Source organism: Solenopsis invicta, chromosome 8, assembly GCF_016802725.1.
Source record: "Solenopsis invicta isolate M01_SB chromosome 8, UNIL_Sinv_3.0, whole genome shotgun sequence".
Lineage (NCBI taxonomy): Eukaryota > Metazoa > Arthropoda > Insecta > Hymenoptera > Formicidae > Solenopsis > Solenopsis invicta.
Window position 1 is genome coordinate 23,868,600 of NC_052671.1, and position 25,523 is coordinate 23,894,122.

Below are 25,523 nucleotides of genomic sequence, written 5' to 3' on the forward strand. Positions count from 1 at the left end.
AAATTTCGCTTATTAAAACCTATAAAAACCATATTAACAAAATTCCATGTTATTGTTTTAACTTTGTATAACTCGAAATGTATACAGCCGAATAAAAAGTTAAATAACAAAAAAACACTCGAGTGTATGTACCTTTGTGTGATAATACACTCAAGTTTAAGAATAATAAGGAAGTGTATGTAATTAAAGGTTAAAGTCTACTTTGAAAAAGTTGAAATAATTTTAAAAATAAAATTTACGGGATAATCATTGTTCAAGAGGATGCTAACAATGAGTTCTAAATTTCTCCCGTGGAACCTTAGATGAGATAGAAGAAAAGTTCGACAAGGTCCATGACGACAGCGCGTTTCTGAGAGACAGGGTGCCAAGAATGAAAGTTGAGATACCGTCCTGAGAATGTCGGTTTATAGTACCAATCGAATTCAATAATCCTGTCATTAAGGATAATGGTAGTATCCAAGAAATTAAGCACTTTGTTGCCCACCTCTATGGTGAACTGTAATTAAGGGTGGAAAGAGTTAAAAGATTCAAGCGTACAGTTCACCTCATCAGAGGAGATCGCCATAGCAATGTCGTCTACATATCTAAGAAAGAAAGGGACATGAAGATCAAAGGTTCCAAGCATCTCTGTTTCCAGATCCTGCAGCACCAAGTCTATAGATTTTATTACAAGCAACTTATTTCGGAAGTTTTATATATCAAACAACAACGTAATGGCCTTAATTTACAATCAGATATCAATTGTTTACACCATGCTTATCTGTATATCGTCAATAACTTATGATCCACGTGCTCACCTTATTTATTTCTATATTTATTCTTACTCTTGTGCTTACCATATCTTTTTTTATATTTATTTTCATTCTCGTGTTTACCACATTTATTTCTGTATTCATCGGTTTGACCTGCAGCAACCGCTTATATTTTCGTTTAGTATAACTTTCACTCTTGCACACACTGGACCTGCTCACCGCTCGAGCAGATTATACCCTTATATATCTATTGTGATAAGAATCTTAATAATACCATGGATTACTTATATTTGCGACAATTGCCGATTTTGAGGTGAGCTTCTTTCTCTTAGTTATTTCCATCCTGTGGTTCACACTTTTTATTTCGTAGTTTGAGCTATGCCGGTCACTCTTAAGCCAAACAACTCGACTGTTTCTCGACATCTTTCTAACGAGGAAGCGCTCAGCCTCATTACCGGTTGCTTTACTGAAGAGATTGTACGCTGAAGATGGCTCAAAGCAAGAGCCGAAACGTTTGATATTAAATTACGTCTTTTTACTTGTGAACCAGTGATTACTATTTTCTGCGCACTATTACCCGTGCCCGACTCGTATCCGCCGTTTTATTTTGTTGTTTTAAAGAAATTATATATTATATAAAAAGATATAAGATAATATGCAACAAAAATAAAATGTGATGTACTTTAAATTTAATATGCAAATTAAGTATTTTATTTTTCCTTATTCATGCAAAAAGATAGCTGTCATAAACTAATTTGCCTTTTCCACATCTAATTTTAGAAAAGATCTTTGGATTATTTTAAAGCAAAACAAACTATTTTGTTTGCTTTTGCTTTGAATTAATTCAAAAACCTTTCAAGAATTAGTACGTGGAAAAAAGCAAATTAAGTTAATGTTTAGTAACGTAACATAACAATCACAGCAATGCAACACCAGATTGCTGTTATATAAAATTGCATATTTATGTTATATAACTGCAATGTTCTACAAGAGGGAAATTACAACTAACGTTACATGTAACGGACACGTTATATTGCGCGTTACTTTCAGTTTTATTGCGTAAACATTGCTGTTATATGACTGTGTTTGCTGGACCTTTAGGTAACCCTAACCTTATGTTGGGTGCGTTACTTATGATCGTCTACGCTACGCAAAGTTAAGCATTGAAGTAAACTGAAGTTCTTTGATTTAGTTCCAACTTGAAAATATTGTGTACTTTAGTATATGAATATGAATATAAAATTGTTGCTTTTAAACAGATAAAAAGTTATAAAGTGTTAAAGAATAACACTTGTAGGGTTAAAAAGTCTGTCACACCGATGGCATAAAAAAACATGCGAACGTGTAAATGAAGCTATATTGGATCTGTTTTTCTGTTTTTTCTTTGTTATAATTTCATGTTCTCTTGTCGCTTTACGCAATCAGTGTGAGATTTCCTAATCTCACAAGTGTCAATCTTTAACGCTTTATAATTTTTTACTTGCTTGATAGCGATGATATTTTCATATTCGCATTATATTACCAAAATACACAATTAATACTCAATTTCATGTTATTATGCAATATATGAGTGATTTGTAGCTTGAACATGATCAAAATTATGATTTATTGTAATTCCCGGACTAGTTGCAAATTACCCCAGGCTTGAGGCTATTCGTAATACTTGGCATTGGTCGACATTTTTATATACACTTTAAAACGAATGCATTTCCATGTTCTATCTATACCGGCATTCTGAAGGGAAAGGTTCAACCCTTCAAACCGTCCCATGTTTTTTTTAATGAATACAGGACTCAAAAAACGCAAAAGAAAAAAGAGTCTTACGAATAGCCCCGGTCTCCCCTAATCATTTTTATTTATCGTATATAAAATATAATATGAATTGTAGGCGCGAGATAGGTACAGAGCTATAGGTAGAGATAAGAGTAGGGATGACGACGAGCGAGCTACTCGATGTATTGTAAGCTCGGACAAAGCCGACAGGTGGCGCAGTCGTAGGGTAATGCGTGCGTGAATTTCGAAGCAGCAGTTGCTGTAGAGACGAAATAGAAATTAGCCGTGACACGTGCCAATGCACATAATTGTATTATGACTTCCACGAAGAATAGTGGAAATTATATCTATAGGACTTTGTGTAAAGGATAATTGATAAACGTAATATTTAATAAAGCAGCAACTCACACATAAGATATTGGAGTGATTATTATATCTTAAGTCTACAGAATAAAAAATTATATTTTAGCAATTTTTTTCCGAATACAATTGTGATTGTAAATTACCTCTACTATATAAATATGCAAAAAAATTATAGGTGCTCATTTAAAAAACCTATGTTGATCTTCATAACTTAAAAAGATCACGAGTAAAAAAAAATTTTTTACATGCATTTGGTAGCCGACTAATTGTAAGAGCCATGTGAATTTCTTTTATTAAATTTTCTTGTAAGTTCAACCAGTTACAAGATATCTGCTTGGACATTTATGAACGGACACCCTGTATACAGATTGTTCATTAATGGTTGTCCTCATGTTTTACCATAAGAGATTTACCATGATTTACCGATTTATTTCAATATAACTGCAGTAAAGAAATAGTATTCAAAATCGAGTCGAAATCAAATCATTCTTGAGTCGATAATTTATCAAAAGGTGTGACATAAATCCATCGAAATCGATGAGAATTCGATTAGTTTTCGGTCAGTATTTTTGATGTCAAATCGACATCGATTCGATGAGTCATTTCTGGCTGGGACATGACATTATCTTTATAAAAAAACCCTAAAGAGTACGAAAAAAGAAATCAGAAATCACCCAAAATTTCTGTAAATTTTTCAAGTTAAGAACACTAGAATAATATAGAACAATATATAATAGAACAAACGGGGTGCGCACGATTGGACACCGCACGATTGGACACCACCACTCACAGCGGCCGATACCTAGAGTTTTTCCGTTGGTTTGGTTAGATAAGTCAAGATGATTGGTTGGTGTTCAATCGTGCTGTGTCCAAAAGAGTGTCACCCGAACAAACTTACATGAAATATTCTTGAAGTTAGACAAAGCATAATAAGTAAGACTAGGACTGCTTGTTACATTAAGTAACCATTGTCCCGATGTACCATGCAAAATTCCCATTTTTGAGCCATACATTGAGATATCTAAATCATCTATTAATGCTCTAATAAAAGAGAGAAATAAAAAAAAATTATTAGTTAAAGAAATACAATTAATAGTACTGTTCAACAAAAAAATATATGAAAATAAAGGTAATGTGAGCTTTTTGGATAATTATGTGGATTTTTATCAGGATAAATTGGAGTAGTCTCAGATTTGTGTTTATTAAGTCCTTTCCTTGCCGAAAATATGCGAATAAAACCGATTAAAACGGAATCCTTTTTAAACGATTTTAAGCTGTTTTAATCGAGTCAATCCACAAGCGAATTAAAAAGTAATCGGTTTTAATTCTATACGAATCGTAATTGATTTTAATATTGCTTTTGCAAACTATTTTTAATTCAAAATAATTATATTTTAATCCATACTATTGTCAATCCAAATAAATTTGAATAATCAGATGGATATATAATCCAAAATAATCCGCTTAATTTCAGGTGAAAAACAGAAGTTTCTATTATTTTATAATATTTTATATTATAATCTTACATATATTTTATATTATATATACATATATTACCTTTATATATTGTGACGGGGCAGTTTTATCTGCCTCGCCACTTCGTCCTCCGCCTGAGCATAGCGCAGGGAGGCGCGTGGGACCGGGTCGGGCACTCAGCGAGAGAGCGAGATCTCCGGCGGGACTGCGGCGCGTATTGGTTTTATTTATTTATTCGCGGCTCATTTCATGTATCCGCGAGCACCTCGACAAACGTCGCCTAAGGACCAGCCGCAGCGAGGAGGATGGGCCGCCGCAGGACAAGGAGAAGGCGATCGTCCAGGGCCGGCGCACGGAAAACCGACGGCGGAGAGAAGGACGAGACTCGACGTGGTGACAGCGATGCGCCACGCAAAAGAGGCTCGCAATTGGCGCAGCCGAGGGACAGGCCAGGGCGGACGAACGGCCAGGAGTAGGGCCGTCGAATGCCGGCTGTCCGTCGAGAATGGTAGCGGCGAAGAATCGTCGCGGGGAAATTCTGTTGCGATCGTCCGCAGGGACGACGAGAACAACGAGGACGTCGGATGCCGACGGGGACCGCACGACACCTGCGGAGACCCGACACTGCGCTGCCGTGACGTCACGGCTAGATAAGGGCGGCCGCTGATAGGCCGCGCCGCTAGGCGCAAGGATATCGCGCACCCTGTAGGAGGGGTAGCGCTCATCGATCGCGCATCGAGCGCGATCCTCTCGGCTTTTGCGTGCGACCCGGCGAACTGAGCGTGTGTGGAAACGAGCGAGCGAGTGCGAGATATCGGTCAGCTATCGGCCTGTCCGCTATCGGAAGGAGTGCCCGGCCTTGGCGAGCGAGTGAGGACACCCGAGGACCCGAAGAAGGACCGTGCGGAAGTCGAGGTGACCCTCTAACCTTCGTGTAAAGCCACGAGCTGTCGGTGTCGACCGGCTCGCGTTCTGAGGTGGAGCCATTAGGTTCGTGTGCGAGTGCGTCCGCCGCGTGGCGATTGAACGCACCTTGCTTCTTGGTGTTTGGCTGGCTCTCCACCTCAAGCGCGAGACCTCGTCGAGGCATCCAGCTGTCGGCTGCCGCGTGTGTTTCGGCTGTCCCGCCGTAGAAGTTCGCGAGCGACCGGCTTTACAGGAAGCCGCAAAGCCCTCGCGCACGTGCGCGAGTCGTGTTACGGCCGTGATCGCACGGCCGCTCGGGTTATCGGTGCGTTGTTACAGCGTGCGTGTTTTATTCATTTTGTAGCGCGGTTCCGGCGACTGCGTGGTCTTCGGCGCGAATCTTATTGTACGCGCTTTCGTCTTGGAATTGCGGGGCTCGCTTTAGCGGAGGCTCCGCGTTCGCGTTCTTGCCGCGCCGGTCAGAGCGCGCGTGATTGGCTGCCGCGCTTCACGCAGGACCAGTCGTCGTGATCGGCGCGTGTAGCGTAGTTACGGTCGGAGTCGAAATAATTCCCGCGTCCGGCTTACTAATTTCTGTTGTCTACTCCTTATCTCGTTTTTCTTTACTACGCTAACCGTTCTTTTTTCTTATTTGATTGTATACCATCGCTATTATTCACTGCAATACATGTGTTCTCTCTCTCTGTTATATCGGCCTGACTTTGCTTAATTTCTCGCCTACCCGTCTCCTCCAGTAAGAGAGCCGCTTCGTCCCTGTCTCCGCTACCCCGCCCCTCTACCGGTTAGAGGAGCTAGCTGGCCGCGTGCGAGCGACGATTCCGCTTTCGTGTGATGAGTTATCGCGTGATACGAATTGGCGTTTAGCGTGGAAAAGTGTACCCGGCGACGCGACCGGAGTAATCGCGTCTGGCGCCCAATTTCGCGATTTGGTTGGAATCTAGCAGTCGGTATTCTCGTCGCTCTCGCGCGCGCTTCGTGTAGCGTCTCCGCTACCTTGTTTGATCGCGTACTTCGCCGTTGCTCTCCGGCGTCCGAAAAGTGCGTGACAATATATATATATATACTATATATATATATATGTATATTCACCTAATCTATCAGTTATATAAACGTATTAGCTTAAAGTGTTTACAGATCATCACGAGGAATCCAGTTTGCAGCAGTCGTAGAAGTCAAGCATTGTCCACCGCGGTCACAACTTGGTTGGGTGACCGCTTGGAAATTTCCAAAAAAAATTCCCAAAATTTTTTTGCGAAAAATATTTTTTAAAATGTTACAAAAATATTGTTTTGTTCATTGGAATTATGTGGGGTAATAATATTTATGTGAATATTTTGGAAAAATTCATAGAATTAGAAAATCCTAAAAGTTATTTTAAGACATCTATTGAACATCCTCAGGATCAAATTTGATTATCCAAAGACATCCTGAGGATATCTGAATTACGATATCCTAGGGCTCTACATAGCGGGCATTCAGACATCTACAGGATATCCTTAGGACCTCTTAAGTTTACCTAAGCACATCCTCAGGATATTAGAAATCCCTTGACATACATCCGCAGGATATCCCTGGGATCAATTTTTGTTATGTGGAAAGTTAGTACACCCAAGGACTTTGATTCTGTCCATGGGAAAATTTTCCAAACTGAGAAGTCGCTATCTTTCTACATACTTACAGTTCATGATTAACGTAACGACCAATAAGCTCTAGTTGTTTCATTAATCATAAACTGCGAGTATGTAGAAAGTGGTGACTTTTTAGTTTGGAAAATTTTCCCATGGACAGAATCAAAGTCCTTGGGTGTACGTGTATCGATGTGAACTAGGCCATTATAATGAATGTACGCTCGCGAATAATAAAATTTAATGCAAATGGAATTACTTAAGTATCATTTGCAAGTTAAAAGTAGCACATTTAAAACGCACAAGAAGGGAGAGAAAGAGAGAGAGGAAGAGAGAGGGGGGGCATTCGAACAAGTTTGAGCATGTTTATTCGCGCCCCATCCCGTATGTCAATCAGCTTATTGTTTCCATGATACGACAATTCAATTAAAATTTATTCTCTATCCCTCGAAGTTGTTTTACATTTTACAACATTTACACTATTTATATTTACTGACTTGATTGATAAACGCGGAACGAACCGATCGATCGATTTTATTAATTACTATTAATCACTAGTAATCACTACAATCATTCGACACATTAAAATTACTCAAAGAAACACTTGTTTACGTTATGATCACACAACACGTGTTCACTCGATATCAAAAAGTCGACTGGATGTGTTACTGGTTATGTTGTTATAACAGTGTCGAATAATTGGTTAAAGCCATAAGTCAAAACGCGGCAATTCAAAATGAAAATATTGATTAATACAATTTACATTATTATAATTTTTTTTTTTAATGTTGTAAATGCATGTTTATCATTATTCGTTAAAAATTATATGATCCATAAATGACTTTATCAAAATAATTATTATTTATTTAAAATATTTAAGAATTGATTTTATCAAAATCAATTTTTTCTTGTGCGTTTTAAATGTGTTAGTTTTAACTTGCAAATGATATTTAAGTAATCCTATTTGCATTAAATTTTATTATTCGCAGGCGCACATTCTTTTTAATGGCCTTGTTTACATCAAATACTTAATACGCGTAATATTTAGTAACTTTCTATTCAATTGTCTTAATTTCAGTAATAAATTTAATAAATAGTATATTAAGCTGTTACAATATGAATTAAGATAATTAATAAAATATAAAATATATATATATATCACGTATACATTTACACGCATCGTCAAAATTAAAACAATTTAATAGAAAGTTAGTATGCGTGTCAAGTGTTTGGTATAGACCTAGTTTACACCGAGCACTTAATACGCGTACTAACTCGTAATTTTCTATTAAATTATCTTACTTTCGATGATACGTACGTGTATATTGTGACGTGGCAGTTTTATCTGCCTCGCCACTTCGTTTTCCGCCTGAGCATAGCGCAAGGAGGCGCGTAAGACCGGGTCGGGCACTCAGCGAGAGAGCGAAATCTCCGGCGGGACTGCGGCGCGTATTGATTTCATTTATTTATTCGCGGCTTATTTCATGTATCCGCGGGCACCTCGACAAGCGTCGCCTAAGGACCAGCAGCAGCGAGGAGGATGGGCAGCAGCAGGACAAGGAGAAGGCGATCGTCCAGGGCCGGCGCACGGAAAACCGACGGCGGAGAGAAGGACGAGACTCGACGTGGTGACAGATATGCGCCACGCAAAAGAGGCTCGCAATTGGCGCAGCCGAGGGACAGGCCAGGGCGGACGAACGGCCAGGACAAGGGCCGTCGAATGCCGGCTGTCCGTCGAGAAGGGTAGCGGCGAAGAATCGTCGCGGGAAATCTCTGCTGCTGTCGTCCGCGAGGACGACGAGAGCGACGAGGATATCGGATGCCGACGGGGACCGCACGACACCTGCGGAGACCCGACACTGCGCTGCCGTGACATCACGGCTGGATAAGGGCGGCCGCTGATAGGCCGCGCCGCTAGGCGCAAGGATATCGCGCACCCTGTAGGAGGGGTAGCGCTCATCGATCGCGTATCGAGCGCGATCCTCTCGGCTTTTGCGTGCGACCCGGCGAACTGAGCGCGTGCGGGACAAATCCGAGCGAGGGTTATCGGCGAGCGAGCTACCGGATTTTGGCTATCGGAACTGTGCCCGGCCTGGCGATCCCTGCGGAGACGTCCACGGGACCAACGGAGGACAGGATCGTCGTCGAGGTGACCCTCTAGAGACGGTGTAAAGCCACGAGCTGCCGGTGCCGGCTGACTCGCGCTCTGAGGTGGAGCCATTGGGTTAGTGTGCAGGTGCGTCCGCCGCGTGGCGATAGAACGCACCTTTTTAGTGTTTGGTCGGCTCTCCACCTCAAGCGTGAGACCTTGTCGAGGCACCCAGCTGTCGGCTGCCGCGTGTACGTTGGCTGTCCCGCCGTAGAAGCTCGCGGACGACCGGCTTCCCGGGAAGCCGCAAAGCCCTCGCGCACGTGCGCGAGTCGTGTTACGGCCGTGATCACACGACCGCCCGCGTTATCGGTGCGTTGTCGTGTCGCGCGTCTTCGAGAGAATTGTGCATCGTGACCGCGACGACGGCATTGCCGTCACCGGGTATCTTTGGTTGTATTGCTGTTGAGTTAATTACTGTCCGTTAGCGAAAGTTCGACGAGTGTGTTCTCGCCGCGCTGTTCCGAGCGCGCGTGATTGGCGGTCTCGTTCCGCGCGGGACCAACCGCCGTTGTTCGCGCCGCTAGCGTAAGCATTGTAGTATTTAAGAAAATTTTCGCGTTCCGCTTATTCGTTCCGTCAGCTCTCTTTATCTTTTCCGTTCTTTGCTTGCTTCGACTGACAATTTCTTCGTGTTTGGCTCTACTCTGTCTCTGTCATATGCTACAATACATGTTATTTCTGTCTGTTATATCGGCCTGATCTTGCTTGATTTCTCGCCTACCCGTCTCCTCCAGTAAGAGAGCCGCTTCGTCCCTGTCTCCGCTACCCCGCCCCTCTACCGGTTAGAGGAGCTAGCTGGCCGCGTGCGAGCGACGATTTCGTGTTTCGTTCTGAGAAGCTATCGCGTGGTGTGCATCCGCGTCTAGCGTTAAATAGTGTACCCGGCGACGCGACCGGTATAATCGCGTCTGGCGCCCAAATTCGCGATTGGTGGTATCTATTGGTTATATCGTCGCTCACGCGTGACTCGCGCGTAATTCCGGTGTTTGATCGCGTATTCCGCCGCTGCTCTCCGGCGTGGGATAAAAATACGTGACAAAATTTGTTACGTGTTGTTTGGTTTCTTAATCATGACGATAGGCGTCGACCATGCGCTATTCGAGGGCTCGATAATACCGGACTCAAGCATCGAATCGATCTCCGCAGGGATCGCCAGGCCGGGCACAGTTCCGATAGCCAAAATCCGGTAGCTCGCTCGCCGATAACCCTCGCTCGGATTCGTCCCGCACGCGCTCAGTTCGCCGGGTCGCACGCAAAAGCCGAGAGGATCGCGTTCGATGCGCGATCGATGAGCGCTACCCCTCCCACAGGGTGCGCGATATCCTTGCGCCTAGCGGCGCGGCCTATCAGCGGCCGCCCTTATCTAGCCGTGACGTCACGGCAGCGCAGTGTCGGGTCTCCGCAGGTGTCGTGCGGTCCCCGTCGGCATCCGATATCCTCGACGCTCTCGTCGTCCTCGCGGACGACAACAGCAGAGATTTCCCGCGACGATTCTTCGCCGCTACCCTTCTCGACGGACAGCCGGCATTCGACGGCCCTTGTCCTGGCCGTTCGTCCGCCCTGGCCTGTCCCTCGGCTGCGCCAATTGCGAGCCTCTTTTGCGTGGCGCATATCTGTCACCACGTCGAGTCTCGTCCTTCTCTCCGCCGTCGGTTTTCCGTGCGCCGGCCCTGGACGATCGCCTTCTCCTTGTCCTGCTGCTGCCCATCCTCCTCGCTGCTGCTGGTCCTTAGGCGACGCTTGTCGAGGTGCCCGCGGATACATGAAATAAGCCGCGAATAAATAAATGAAATCAATACGCGCCGCAGTCCCGCCGGAGATTTCGCTCTCTCGCTGAGTGCCCGACCCGGTCTTACGCGCCTCCTTGCGCTATGCTCAGGCGGAGGACGAAGTGGCGAGGCAGATAAAACTGCCACGTCACAATATATGATACATATATTTAATTATCTTGATTTATATTGTACCAGCTTAATATACTATTCTTTAAATTTATTGCCGAAATTAAGATAGTTTACTAAAAATTACTAGTTAGTACGTGTATCAAGTGCTCGGTGTAAACTAGGCCATAAACTAGATCAATACTGTTGCGGTCATATATCGCACTTGTGATCGTAAACTTGAAGATTTCACGGTCATTCCGATATTTAACGACTGGATGGGAGAGATCGATATTTGAAAAATTAAGTATAGCATAATTAAAGTGAAAGAAAGAGAAAGAGAGAAAGTTTAAATTGGAATGTGTTGTCCGTGTACTGTTGTCAGTCATTTGAGCGCAGCAGGCGCCTTAAGATGCAATTTCACGCAGCGAGTAAAAGCTGGCGTTTTACCTTCACTCAATCACAACGCAAAGCAGCGTTAAAAAGCTAAACGCTATCGCCTCTATCCTTTTCATGTAGCGAATAAAAGCTGGCGTTTTACCCTTACTCTACCCAACTCCACCGCAACGCAAAGCAGCGTTAAAAGCGGCAATTGCTAAGTACAATCTGACAAAAATGGAGTTGGAATATTATAATCAATATATCAAGTATGTAAAATATTATAAACACACAGTGGCGGTTATAGCTGAAATTAGAAGACGACGTATAGCTGCTGCAATTGCTGCAATGTATTTGTTAAAAAAAGAAAAAAAATAGATATAAAAAGAAAGTTTTGGGTAGCTCCGATTTTTGTAAATCGTAATGAGCACAGTTTTTTCTTTGCATCGGGCCGAAATTGTTACTAATGTATTTACCGCTTTTAGGATAAAAATAATATAAATTTTTATCTATGTAACATTCATTATATCCCTCCATACAAGAGTGCCGATATATTTCTTCACTTTCTTGTATGGTACAAACAATTGTTTTGCACACACCACAAATATATGAGGGTATAACAGAATTTCCTACAATATAAAAAACACAGTTATTAACAAAATATAACAAATAAAGCTAACATAAATAAATAAAAAACAAAAAGCAACCTAGCCTAAAAGTATGCTTACTATATGTATATAACATATAGTAACTTTGTTTGTATTTTCGGGTGATGTCGATTGATTTAACCTTTTAGTCATAATTTTTTTCTTATATATTCACTTTTGGAAGGTAATTAATTTGGAATGTAATATTTAAATTTCAGCGTCGTTTTGCTAAAAGTTGGACTGTGTCGAACTTTGAGCGTTTATTCTCTGAATTTGCCAAATTGATGAAAATTATGGAGAAGGGGTAAACGCCAGCGTTTAGTCGCTAAAAGTTAGACTGTGTCGAACTTTGAGCGTTTATTCGCTGGATTCGCCAAATTGATGGAGAGAGGGTAAAACGCCAGCTTTTATTTGCTGCGTGAACTTGCGCCTTTACGGAAACACCCGCATGTAACAGTGAATCGCACCGCCCCTGTCTACCACTTATATTCAACCGTCATACGCTAACTATTTCTTTTTATAACTTAAAAACTAAGCTCCGGACAAATTTCTGTTAAAAGAAAAATCGTCTCAAAATTCGAATACGAATATGCCTGTAACGGGACCAATATGTTATTCCAAATCACTCTGTGTACAGGGTGTCACAAAATATTTGTTCATGCTCTCGTGGGTTGATAGAGCAAGTAAAACTGAGAAGAAAAGTCCTTTACTATTTTTCAAAAATCGCAATAGTTACTGAGATAAAAATTAATATAGTCGTCAAATGAGCACACATTTTTTCTATCCACTGCACGCGAGGACCGCCCATCGTTCACCAAACCATAGGCAGCAGCGGTAGACGGCGCGGTGAGAAGGGAGAAACAGCAATGGTTGTCTTACCCGCCTCATAGAGTCTCTAGAAGTAGAGAGTCTGGACATCTGCCTCTAAAATGTCGGTGATAAATATGTCAGTGTACGTGAGCTTTATGTGTGTGTATGTTTATCATTGTGTGCACTTAAACGTGTTGTATGCTGTTATCGCATTGGCTAAAGAAGATTAAACAGGGATCCGTATTGGTGCTGCCATTTTAGGTGCACAATCACGTGCATCCAATCACATGGAACCCCGAGATGTCCAGACTCTCTACTTCTAGGGACTCTACCGCCTCACTGCTCTGCCTGCCGCAGCTGCTTATGGTTTGACGACGGGCAGTCCCCGCGTGCGGTGGATAAGAAAAATACGTGCTCATTTGAAAACTATATTAATTTTTATCTCGGTAACTATTGCGAATTTTGAAAAATAGTGAAGGACTTTTTTTCTCAGTTTTACTTACTCTATCAACCCACGAGAGCATAAACAAATATTTAGTGACAGCCTATATAGGCCTAGTTTACACCGAGTACTTAATACACGTACTAATTAGTAATTTTCTATTAAATTATCTTAATTTCGGCAATAAATTTAAAGAATAGTATACTAAACTGGTACAATATAAATCGAGATAATTAAATATATTGTTGTACCCTGTACAACTACGATAATTATACGCATAGCAACAGGAAATCAAGATTCCTATTGCTATGCATACGCGTAGCGGACTCGAATTCCGCATACGCTAGAAATATCGAAAAGACGCTGATGGTCTGTCGGGCTTCCGGCCCGCAACACCATCGCGCTGCGCCAGCTAATGCTGAGTCGCTTTCCGGTATTCGGATTTCGGCTAAGCGTGGGAGCTGCATACCGCAAGGAACACGATTGGCCGAACCAAACGACGAATTTCCGTATAAATATCGCGACAAAATCGGAAAGCGACGGAAGAGTTTGACAAACAGCTGTCCGGTGTGTTACTCGCCGTGCGTGACTTACACGTCGAGCTTGTAACACAATCCGGAGATAACAGCCGACCTATATATACCGGGCCGTCCGGGAAGAACAAGAAAACGAGCGACATACATAATCATACTACAAGTGTAACGAAGGCAATACTGAAGAAAATACATTATCTTAACGTTGGAACGAGCTAGTGTTGTATCTTTGATCACCGAGCGGCCCTTCCTACGAGTCCTAACTCCTAAGGCGCTGAAAAGATCCCGATATACCTACCGACGTCCCTGGAGCCATCACCGGGGCACAACAATATGTATCATGTATACACGCATCGTCGAAAGTAAGATAATTTAATAGAAAGTTACCAGTTAGTACGCGTATCAAGTGCTCGGTGTAAACTAGGTCATTTACATCCTTATCCGTAAGGTTATGCACTACTTGAACAAAGTTTTCGATCTTTGGAATTTTCCGCGGATCTTTTTTTAATAATAAATCATCTTTATCACTACTGGATGATGATAAAGACTAACCTGATACCGTCTCTCGCAGTTTGTGCTGAATTCTTGCACTATAGTATAAAAATTCGGCACTCGATTTCCCAGTAAAACAGCGCGCACCGAAATGGCCAATGAAACACATTGTCCACGGCGAGTGCGCACTCAGGCTGCGTTCCGATATACACTGCAAGTACTGAAAATCTATAGTTCATGTTACGTATACTACAGATTTTCAGTACTGGCAGTGAATTTCGGAACGCAGCCTCAATCTGCACTGGTTCTTCCAGTGAAAAACGCTAGTTACTATAAAAAAACTTGAAATTACAGAGTAAGCAAAAATATAATTGTACTATTTTTCAACTTTTATAGCGTTTTCGAATGCAGTGGGTTTTAACCTAGGTTCGACGCCATTTGCCGAAATTGTCTAATTAGAACGTCTAATCGTCCATTCTAATTGGACGATTCCGGCAAATGGCGTCGAACCTGAGTTAAAACTATAGACATAGGATCTATAGATCGACCATTCGAGGAGTGGGGGCGTGAAAAACTAAAAAGAGATAGCAAGCTTTGGATCACTATTCTGTCTTTGTCTAATGACGCGCGTGGGGAATCTTCACTTATGTTTTACAAGTGAGGACTCCAGCTAACCTAAGTAAAGTCGTATAACCTAAGTAAAAAATAACATTAAAGTCAGCACAATGAGTCAAAATTGTTGCGTGTGCCACAATGAACAATATAAAACTGATGAGCCTATTATTTTTCATCAGTATGTAATTATTATATATCCATCGTAATGTTCAAATTCACGCAATACATGTGTTTTCAGTTTTCCATCAGATCCAGATACACGAAAAAAGTGGTTAGAAATCATAAAACGAGACGATAATAAAAAGCGTTTTGTATGCAGTCAATATTTTAAACCTGAAGATTATCGAATGCTATGCAATCGAAGGCAACTTTTGAGAAAAGATACTGTTCCAAATATAAATATTCGTCAATTAGATGCAAAAGTTCAGTTTATTAAAAATAAAAAACAGTAAGTTTAAAACTACACCAATTTTGAAGAAGCAATATCAAGATGAGATAAAATAAACTTTTTTAAATCATCACTATCTTGAGATCCACTGAAAAGAATTTCACAAATTTTGCATGTATTGAGAATTTATTTTTTAATATTTTGATTGACAAAGTTTTTTTCATTCTCTTCATTGGTTTTGCAGATATTGATAATTAGAATGATCCATTTTATCCTATCTTATATGCTAAGTTAATTTTATATTAGTGATTATAAGAACTTGGTTAACCATGGCATTATTTAGAAATTGTGAACAATTTCCAATGGAATGTCACAAGGATATGGATGATAATATAGAGGACAATAATATTGAGAATGTGCCAAGAGAATTTGCAACATCTATGCTAACAGCTTAAAACGGTAATAACACTCGTGGACAATGATTTGTCTCTAGATCTAGCAAAGTAAATTCTAAAGATATCTACCTTATTTCATTTACAAGAATCATATAATATCCAAATATTATTTTCTAGGACAAATGACTCTTGCGCTTTATCTACAACACCAACAAAAAGACATTGCACTTTACAGGAGTTTGGACTTTTTAGAAGAGAAGATTTTACAGATAAAATTGTATGGAATCGATTTGTGGCAGCATGCAAAGGCTTAAGAAAAGAAAATATGCTTTTGCAATATAAAAATAAGCGTCTTCTTAAACAAATTCAAACAACGAAAGATATTATTCAGGATTTAAAAAAAAGAACTTAATAACTTAAACTCTGATACAGATTTTGTATCAGAGATGTTGAGCGTAAGTTAAGAAAACGATGGTCCACATTCTGATCTTTTTATCGCTAAGAGTTATATAAAAATAAAAAGAAAGTTCAAGTGACTAATGCCTATTTCTATCTATGTAGATTAACTTTGATCACAGTTTAACTTACTCTATCTTTTTCCAATTCTTACAATTAGAACTGAAGAAAGATAAAGAATAAGTTAAACTGAGATTAAAGTTAATCTATATTGGTGAAAATAGGCATAAGTGTTAATCAATAAAGTTAGGATAAATATTATAGTAAATTTTTGTAAAGTATTATAGTACATTTTTGTAATTTTCATTTCATGTCAAAAATGATAAGTCCCCTAAATATAAATCAATAAGTTTTGAGATCTACACAGCACTATTTGCTGTATCATTCTTTTCTTAAGAAATAATGTATAATATTAATCATTATAATTCCTTCCTGGTGCATTAATTCTCATGAATATTTAAATTGATTATTATATTATATATACATTATAATTATAGTATTAATTGTTATATATATATATTAGATATATATATTAGATATACAGTTCGATAATGGTTGTCCCCACGTTTTACCATAGGAGTACGCATTTGTAATTTCTAATATAATAATATGTTAGAAATACATATCCGTCGGTAAATTATGCTCCTATGGTAAAACGTATGATAATGGGTACAACCATTATCGAACACCCTGTAGATTATTATTATGTACACATTATATACAGCAGATTATTATTATATACAGTATCATTTATTTTTATATAATTTTTCTAATAGACGGTATCATTAATATTATAGGATTATATTGTCAATAAATATACAAATCCATGATCTTAATTTGAAATTTTTTCACATTTCCACAGAAAATAAATTCCTCTATAACTGAATAGTTAATGGGCAAACTTCTACATCAAAAGAAGGGTCAATTTCCAAACAAACTAAAACAATTTGCCTGCACATTGCATTTTTACTTACCAACAGCCTATAATTACGTAAAGAAAACATTAATGAATCTTCTTCCGCATCAGAACACAATTCGAAAGTGGTTAAGTGCAGTTAATAATGAACTGGGAATTTCAATTGGTACGATAAAGCATGTGTCTGAATTATGTAAAAATGCCGAAGCTGAAAGTAAAAAATTATATTTTTCTTTAACATGCAATGAAATGGCAATTAAAAAACTGATAGAGTTTGATGGAAAAAAATTACAGGGATATGGTGATATTGGAGATAATAGCAATGACTGTAATAACAATACAGAACCTACAAATGTCTTGTATTCATGTTAGTAGACATCAATTCATATTTTAAAATTGTGGTCGCTTATTACTTTATCCATACATTATCGGGCAAAGAAAAAAGTAATATTTTAAGTAACATATTGCACGTTGCAAATTTTTATGGAATTCCATTTCGTAATGTTACTTTTGATGGGGCAGCTACAAATATTTCTATGGTGGAACAACTTGGAGCAAAAATTTCAACTTCTCCAGATGAGTTAATAACTCATTTTAAACATCCTGTAACAAAAGAGCCCATAACAGTTATGTTGGATGCAGCTCATATGCTGAAATTAGTAAGAAACACTTTGGCTGCAACATTATTTTATAAATAGGAACGAGAACTCAATTGCTTAAAAGTACTTCACGTTACTTGTGGAAAAACAAGAAGATGAAGGGCTTCATTTAGCAAATAAATTCGTCGCAATCACATTCATTTTCACTATGAAAAAATGAAAGTTCAACTAGCTGCTCAGGTCTTCAGTTGTAGCGTTGCAAACGCTCTAAAGACCTGTGAAAAAGATTTGAAATTAATACAATTTCAAAGTGCAACACCGGCAGAGTTTTGTCAGATAATAAATGATGTATTCGATCTGCTTAACTCAAGAAAGTGTCTGACAAAAAATCATACCCAACGAGCAATTTCTGTAGAACATTTGCAAGACATAAAAGTGAAAACGGAAAGTTTTATTGAATACATTGCAAAATTAAAAATAGATACATCACCAATAATTCAGACCAGAAATAAAACAGGTTTTCTAGGATTAATAGTATGTTTAAAAAACGTGATCTTTTTGGCTGAATCTTTGTTTTTAGAAAATTACATGATCTTTTTACTAACATATAAAATGTCTCAAAACCATTTAGAAACATTTTTTTCTTGTATAAGACGTTTTGGTGGATGTAACAACAATCCAACAAGTAGACAGTTCAAAGCAGCTTTAAAAAACCTCCATACTCATGTCAATGTTAATATTATCTTCAATGAAAATTGTACACCTAAAGATGATACTGTCCTTCTCAAAGTTACTACAGACTACACTGATAAGGAAAATAACTGGATGGAAGATTTCATTTGGGATGTGGAACATGATTATACAGTCCAGTTATCAATTACGTTCAGTGAGTATCAGCAGATGTTCTTGCATATATTGCAGGATTAGTTGCTAAACAGACAGAAAAAAAATTAAGTTGTCACTCGTGCATTGAATGCTTGAAGCAAACACAGACACCATCCAAATTGCAAACAAGAAAAGCCTGTGGCAAATTATTTAATGCATCCAACAATGTAGTAAAAATTTGTAAAGTAGCAGAAAATGTAATACGAATGAATGAAAATATTTTGACGTCTACAAACGTAATAAAGAAACTAATAAATTTAACATTAATAAAACTAAAAATAAATGATTTATTTACTGAAAAGAAACATGCTCTTAATCAAGCTCTATTGATGGATAGAAATCAATTGATTCGTATTCTCTTAGAAAAGTTTTTCACTTTTCGTATACATCATTATGCTGGTTCTAAGAATAACAAAATTAGACGAATAAGATCTAAATTCACAAAACTCATTTTATTTAAAAATCAATAACATATATTATATATAAAGATATATATAAAAATCAGCAGAGTAAATTTTTTTATTACTGTTATGCCAGGTGCTTTAAACGTTTATTCAATACTTTATTGTTTAAATTTTAATATACAATTTTATATTATATATAATTCTATATTTTCGCACTTTTTCCCATGCTTTTCAATTCCCTTTTATTCTTTTTTCACATTTACTTACATTTCCCTTTTCTCTTTCCCTAACCTTACCGAGAGTTTCGTGACCTTTACTTTTAGAACATATAGACATGGAAGGAAAATGCCTATTGTTTTCGAAAGAAAAATATGTCCAGAGAAAGTAAGAAAAAAAATCATAGTTGCCTCTCTCTCTTGTGAGTAACTGCTGAACAGTGCGCATGTGTGGCTTATGTTTGCTTGCCCGGTTTTATCCATAAAAATAGATTAGGATTCTTTAAGGTTCCAAAGTGGTTAAACGTACTCTTTCGCGAGTTGTCAAAAGTTAAACAATAGGCTTATATTGCATTTTATGTGGTAAAAAAGACAAAAGTATCTACATATATAATAGCTACATCTACAAATACGATGCTTGTTGCGTCAAATTGGCGCGCATGCGCATTTTCGAGCAGTTACTCACAAGAGAGAGGCAACTATGATTTTTTTTCTCACTTTTTCCGGATACATTTTAGTCTGCTATTCTGCTTCCATGTTTATATGTTCTAAGCCTTTACTGTAACCTCAAGCGCGTCATTAGACAAAGACAGAATAGTGGTCCAAAGCAGGCTATCTCTTTCTAGTTTTTTACGCGAGAACTCTACCCCCACTCCTCGAATGCTCAGTCTATAGATCCTATGTCTATGGTTAAAACCCACTGCACTCAAAACGCTATCATTGTTAGTGCACATATTTTCATTCTCTCTCTGTCTCTCTCTGTCTCTCTCTCTCTGTCTCTCTCTGTCTCTCTCTCTCTCTCTCTCTCTCTCTCTCTCTCTCTCTCTCACATAATCAAATATTATTTATTTATTCCTTTTTGATTTATTTCCTTTCAAGTGCAAACATTTGTGGGGATCTTAAACTATGCAAACAAACCTAATTAGCTTCGTTCTCATAAACTTTTTTTTGTTGAACAGTATTCAATGGTTATTCTTTATACATATATTCACAAAAAATCCGTAACATAGTAAAGTCGTCTCATTTCAACTTACGCGACAAAATTCATTGTGTATTCCTTAGTCCAACTACCATCGAAAACAATCAGTGCTTCTACTTGTGGATAGTGTTTTCTCCTTCGACAAAGTAATTCTGTCAAAAGATGGTCGTTTGTGTAAATTGAAAATTTAGCAACCGCGCGATCAACTAATCGTTTAAGAGCCTCTGGAGATTTGAATACAACATCATTCTGATAAGCCAAAAGATGAGCTGCGGCGTAGGTCTATTAGAGTGATATATAATAATAATAATAAATCGAGTTTAAATTTTGACTTATTTGATACATATTATATCTACAATACATCCTGGTAAACAAAAATTGAACCGTAAATCGAATATAAGAGTGATAGAAGCGTAAAGCTACTAAAAAGCGTAAACTAGAACAAAACGTAAAAAAAACATTTAGCTTTTAAAGATGTACCTATCACATTTTATTTAAAGCGTTGGTTCCTCGAAAGTTTATTCCCCCCTCCCCTTTGTCCAAAGAATTAAGAAAGAAGTGCTCAAGACTCAAGGTGAAGAGTGAGAACGGGCCACTCAAAGACGAAGATACGCAGCTCAGAAACCCCTTTGCAGCAGCTTGGGAAGAGCAAGAAATCGTGAAAGTCTTTTGCAAGGTATCTGGGTTGTCGGGACGACAACTTCCAAAAGAGGGGCAATGTTAAGCCAGTGTCCACTATCCAAATAACAATTCGTCAGTTCAGTAAGCAAGAAACATTAAATAAACGTTTTGAAACATTGATTTTTTGTGACTTTTATCGACGTTCTTATAATATTATGTACACGTTTTTAAAACATTATTTAATAATGTGACATTATTTAATAATTCCTAATGTTTAAAAAACGTTTCAATAATGTTGTTCCAAATATTTTTTCAACGTTTTTATGTAAGGTTATAAAAATGTTTTTAAAACATTATCTAAATAATGTGATATTTCCAAATGTTTAAGAAACGTTTTAAAAATATTGTTCCAAATGTTTTTTCAACGTTCTTATATAATATTTCATTAAATGTTTTTGAATCGTTGCTTTGCAATAAAATTGTATAACCATGCATAACTATCAATAAAATCGCGGTCGATTGCTTTTAATAACGTTGGATAAATGCATGCGATAGTAAAGTGTGTGTTTCTTTGAACGGATTTCAGTTGCCGAAAAACTGTTCAACAGTGTTCAATAGTAAAAAATTAAGAAATTTATTAATAAAATCAGTTGACCATTTATTATCATCGGGTAAACACATGTGATAATATAAAATACATTATGTTTCATTTTTTCTACATATATTTACCTAATTTATAGTTATACACACGTATTAGTATAAAGTGTTTACAGATCATCACAAAGGATCCAGTTCGCAGCAGTCGCAGAAGTGAAGCAACGTTCACCGCGGTCACGACTTGGATGGGTGGCCACTTAGAAATTTCCAAGAGAAATTCCCGAGAATTTTTTTTGCAAAAAATATTTTTAAAATGCTACAAAAATAATGTTTTGCATTGGAATTATATGGTGTAACCACATTAATATTTACATTTCAGAAATATTTACATTGATATTTACATTAAATATTGTTGAGATGTTGATACAATGTTAGTGTGTTGTATGGGTAATGTTACATAATAAACGTTACCAAATGTTAAAAGAACGTTAGCGAAATGATAATTATAATTGTTACTTCAACGTTATAGAAACCTCTAAATCAATATCAAAGTTTGTTTATAGTGATGTTCATTACAACGTTAAATACAACATATTTGAAAACGTTACATATTATTAAATAACGTTGTAATAACATCGCAGAAATGTTTGTTTGCTTACTGCAGTTATTCTCACGACTGTGATCATCACGCTGTGCGTGCAAAAGTGCATTGCAGTGCCCTCACAATGTGATGAGCGCACGCGTAAAAGGTCGCATGGTGCGCCCTGGCGGGGCTCCCCCCGGCGGAGTACACGGCCGACGCCCAGGCATGGAGTTATGCCAGGGCGAAGGCCGTCCGCCTCAAGGGGGGAGTGGTAACCCCCAGGGTCGCCGCGTTGCTGAGCGAGAGGGCCCGTCGGCGGGTGATGAGAGCGTGGAAGAGAAATCTCATCGAAAACCCGCCGGCGGCCGGATCTCGGATCCTGGAGGCCGTCCTACCGCACCTGGACGAATGGGTGGGCCGCCCGTTTGGCGGCCTGTCTTACAGGACGACACAGGTGCTCACCGGGCATGGTTGCTTCGGTGAGTACCTGTGCAGGATTAAGAAGGAACCAACGGGATGCGCACGATTGGACACCGTACGATTGGACACCACCACTCACAGCGGCCGATGCCTAGAGTTTTTCCGTTGGTTTGGTTAGATAAGTCAAGATGATTGGTTGGTGTCCAATCGTGCTGTGTCCAAAAGAGTGTCACCCGAACCAACGACACGGTGCCATCACTGTAGTGCCGCCCGGGACTCCGCGCAGCACACGCTGGTAGACTGCCCAGCGTGGGAAGAGCTGCGCGGAGTCCTGAGGGCGGAAATAGGTAATGACCTCTCCCTGCCGGCCATCATTAGCCAAATGGTCGGCAGGGAGAGTGCCTGGAAAGCGGTCTCCTCCTTCTGCGAACAAGTAATGCTGCAGAAGGAGGAGGCCGAGAAGGTGAGAGAGAGGCGGCCGGGGGGACGAATGCCCCCCGGCAACGCAAATAGTGGCAGGGACGGCAGGGACGAGGACCATGACCCAACTTGGCTCCCGCCCCGGCCGCCCAGACGAAGAAGAACTGCCCCCCGTCCTCCGGGCTCTAGTGGCCCTGCTGTACGGAGGCGGAGGGGCAGAAGAGCCGTGGCGGTTGTCTCCTCCCTCCCCACTATCGCGGAGGAGAGGGAGGATGAAAACCGCTGCAGCAATGTAGAGAGGGGGCAACCCTCCTCTCCAGCGGCTGTCGGCCCCGCTTTCGGGACGAGCAGCCGCGGAAGGAGGGTTCCCCGCAACAGTGAGCCCGGCGAGGCAGACCCGACCTGACGGTCCGGGGGGAGCGATTAATGCGTGACACAATGCTCCACCGCTCCCCCCCCCAGTGCATCGCCGGGGTGGTGGAAGAAGGATTAACCCCCTCTCCACCACGTAGTAGAAGGTGCCCGCGCCTCCTCAAGAGGCGCGATGGGGCCCGGGAAATTCGGCGGGGGCCGGATCCCCGGGCTTTCCCCTCGCAACACCATGGGGAAGAGGCGGGGGAGGGCTGGTGTCCCTCTCCCCCGACCTGAGGCCGGCTTGGCCTCACGGCCCTGCCGGAGGACCCTCAACAGGGTATCCCTGGCGTGCTGAGTCGGCCTCGGCCGACTTGGTCCGGGGGGCTCCGGAAGTATGCTGCACGCGTTCCCGGAGCCCCCCAGCAAGGACCAAAGTTGGACACCCGGAGGGGTTTTAGTGGGTATGCCCCCACCGTCACGTTGACGGCGGGGGAGAGCCCCACATAACCGCCAGGCTTCCCCCGGGGCCTGGGGTATGCGGTAACGCATTTCCCCTCCGTGAACAAAAAAAAAAAGTCGCATGGTGCAATCACGTGTGATGGAAATATTTCACAGCATGAGGATAACGTGATAATTCCGCTTTGCTCACGTATCACGCTGCTTTCACGATGTGATGGGAGTACACTGTGGTCAATTGCAACGTGATCAAACAAGTCCCTCCCGTATATTATATTAAATTAACAAATTTACAAAATAGTATATGAACTTCCAATTATTGCGCATTTTTTTCAAGTACTTTTTATGCTTTTAATACTTTTAATGCTAATTTATTAAAGATATTGTAAATAATAATATTATTAATCTTTAATTGTAAATCATAAAAATAGAATAAAAACATTGATATATTATATAATATAATACATTAAAAGTATCCCAATCAGCACACAATATTTTTAAATGTTTTCTTAATATTTATTTAATATTAATTTTTCATTGTACAATTTATTATAACAAAAATATTTATTAAACATTTATTAAATATTTATTTAACATTAATTAAATATTGAAAATAATGATTTAGAGAAAATATTTATTTAATATTTATTTAACGTTTATTTAACATTAATTTGGTGGCAGAGGATGAAGCAGAGATGAAAGGGTTAATAAAAACATTAGAAGGATATGTAGAACAGAAAAGATTAGAGATAAATGTGGAGAAAAACAAAAGTGATGAGGTGTAGAAGAGGGGGTGGGAGACAGAAAAAGATAATATGGACATGGAAAGGAAATGAAATAGAGGAAGTGAAAAGGTATAAATATCTGGGATATATGATGATGGCAAATAGGGGACACAAAGAGCATATAGAGGAGAAAGTCAAAAAAGGAGCGGTAGTGATGAGAGAGGTATGGGGAATAGGAAAGAGGAAATTTGGAAAGGACTGGGCTAGAAGAATGTAGTTATTTGATAGGTTGGTGTGGACGGTGGTTAGCAATGGTGCAAAAATTTAGGGGTAGAAAGAAAGGGAAGGGATAGAGAGGATACAGGACAGGTATTTGAAATGGGTAATAGGGGTGGGAAGGTACACACCGGGGTACATGGTAAGGGAGGAGATGCAGAGGGAAAAATTAAGGGGAAAGGCAGGAATGAGGGCATGGAGTTATGAAAAGAAACTGGGAGAAGAAGGAGGGGTGGAGTTGGCAAGATTATGTTGGGAGGAGGTAAGAGGTAGAGCAAAGGAGGGAAAGGTGATGGGAAAATGAGAGGAAGAAAGAAAAGGTTTCTATGAAGAAAAGGTTTCTATGAAGAAAAGAGCTGGAATATCAAGGAGATAGAAAAGTTGAGAGAAGAGGGAGGGTTAAGGGGGGAAGAGGTGGTAGCAAGAGAGAGAAGGCGGCAGGAAGAGGAAAGATGGGAAAGAATTAGGAGGTCGAGGTTCAACAGATGGTATAACAGAGTGAAGGGGAAGAGAGTGCCGGAGTACTTGAAGAGGGATTGGAAGGAAGAAAGATGGAAAAGGATTGCGAGGTTTAAATTAGGAGACGGAATGAGAGGAGGTAGATACTGGGAAGAGAAAGAGGAAAGAAAGTGTAGGATATGTGGATGGGGAAAGGAAACGTGGGAACATATACGGAAGGAATGCACGGATTAGGGGACGAAAAAGGGATGGCAGAAGATGGTAGAAGAGATTTTAGGTAAGAGGGGGGAGGGAGAGGTTTGGATGAAGAAACTGGAGGAGATGAGGGAGGGAGGAGGGTGGCTGAGTATGAATGAGAGTGTGGAAGGAAGAGAGGAAAATGCGGCGGAGGTCCAAAGAATGAGTGTGGAGGTATGAATGGATGGTGATCTTCCTCTCTCTTTCGTGCGTTGTAAAGGATGCGAGAAATAAAATGTTGAAACTATGTAAGCAGAGCGGAGGTCCACAGTGTAC

The 25,523-nt window shown here is 40.0% G+C and overlaps 3 protein-coding genes across 8 annotated transcripts in view; 1 reads left to right on the top strand and 2 right to left on the bottom strand.

The window, feature by feature from the left end:
* The window catches only part of LOC105203969 (tRNA-dihydrouridine(20) synthase [NAD(P)+]-like), a 523,658-nt gene that overhangs the window by 246,863 nt on the left and 251,272 nt on the right, over positions 1–25,523 (bottom strand). The gene's annotated exons all lie outside the window — the stretch shown is intronic.
* LOC105198717 overlaps positions 1–25,523 on the bottom strand; it is a 120,799-nt gene that overhangs the window by 32,757 nt on the left and 62,519 nt on the right. For both annotated transcript variants that reach the window (XM_039452706.1, XM_039452705.1), the window contains 2 exons: positions 20,155–20,381; positions 3,787–3,929 (listed from right to left, as the gene is read on the bottom strand). In XM_039452706.1, the coding sequence (XP_039308640.1) occupies positions 3,787–3,929; positions 20,155–20,381 (370 nt within the window). The remainder of the gene's footprint in view (positions 1–3,786; positions 3,930–20,154; positions 20,382–25,523) is intronic.
* Positions 14,781–16,455, top strand: LOC105195073 (THAP domain-containing protein 2-like). Of its 5 annotated transcripts, none has more exons than XM_039452714.1 (4): positions 14,781–14,904; positions 15,101–15,310; positions 15,594–15,709; positions 15,823–16,455. In XM_039452714.1, the coding sequence occupies exons 1-3, from the start codon at positions 14,894–14,896 to the stop codon at positions 15,703–15,705; spliced, it is 333 nt and encodes a 110-aa protein (XP_039308648.1). In that variant the 5' UTR covers positions 14,781–14,893; the 3' UTR covers positions 15,706–15,709; positions 15,823–16,455. The 5 variants fall into 5 exon arrangements, 3 of the variants coding, with proteins under 3 accessions (XP_039308648.1, XP_039308647.1, XP_011158598.1); XR_005575386.1 differs by having other exon boundaries at positions 14,810–15,040; positions 15,495–15,709; XR_005575387.1 differs by having other exon boundaries at positions 14,822–14,926.

Excerpts from the sequence above, each read along its gene's own strand:
- LOC105195073 (XM_039452713.1), top strand. The coding sequence starts at position 14,973 with ATGAGTCAAAATTGTTGCGTGTGCCACAATGAACAATATAAAACTGAT. Across the intron at positions 15,041-15,100 it reads GAGCCTATTATTTTTCATCA|TTTTCCATCAGATCCAGATA; the intron begins GTATGTAATTAT and ends ATGTGTTTTCAG. Across the intron at positions 15,311-15,593 it reads TTTATTAAAAATAAAAAACA|AAATTGTGAACAATTTCCAA; the intron begins GTAAGTTTAAAA and ends GGCATTATTTAG.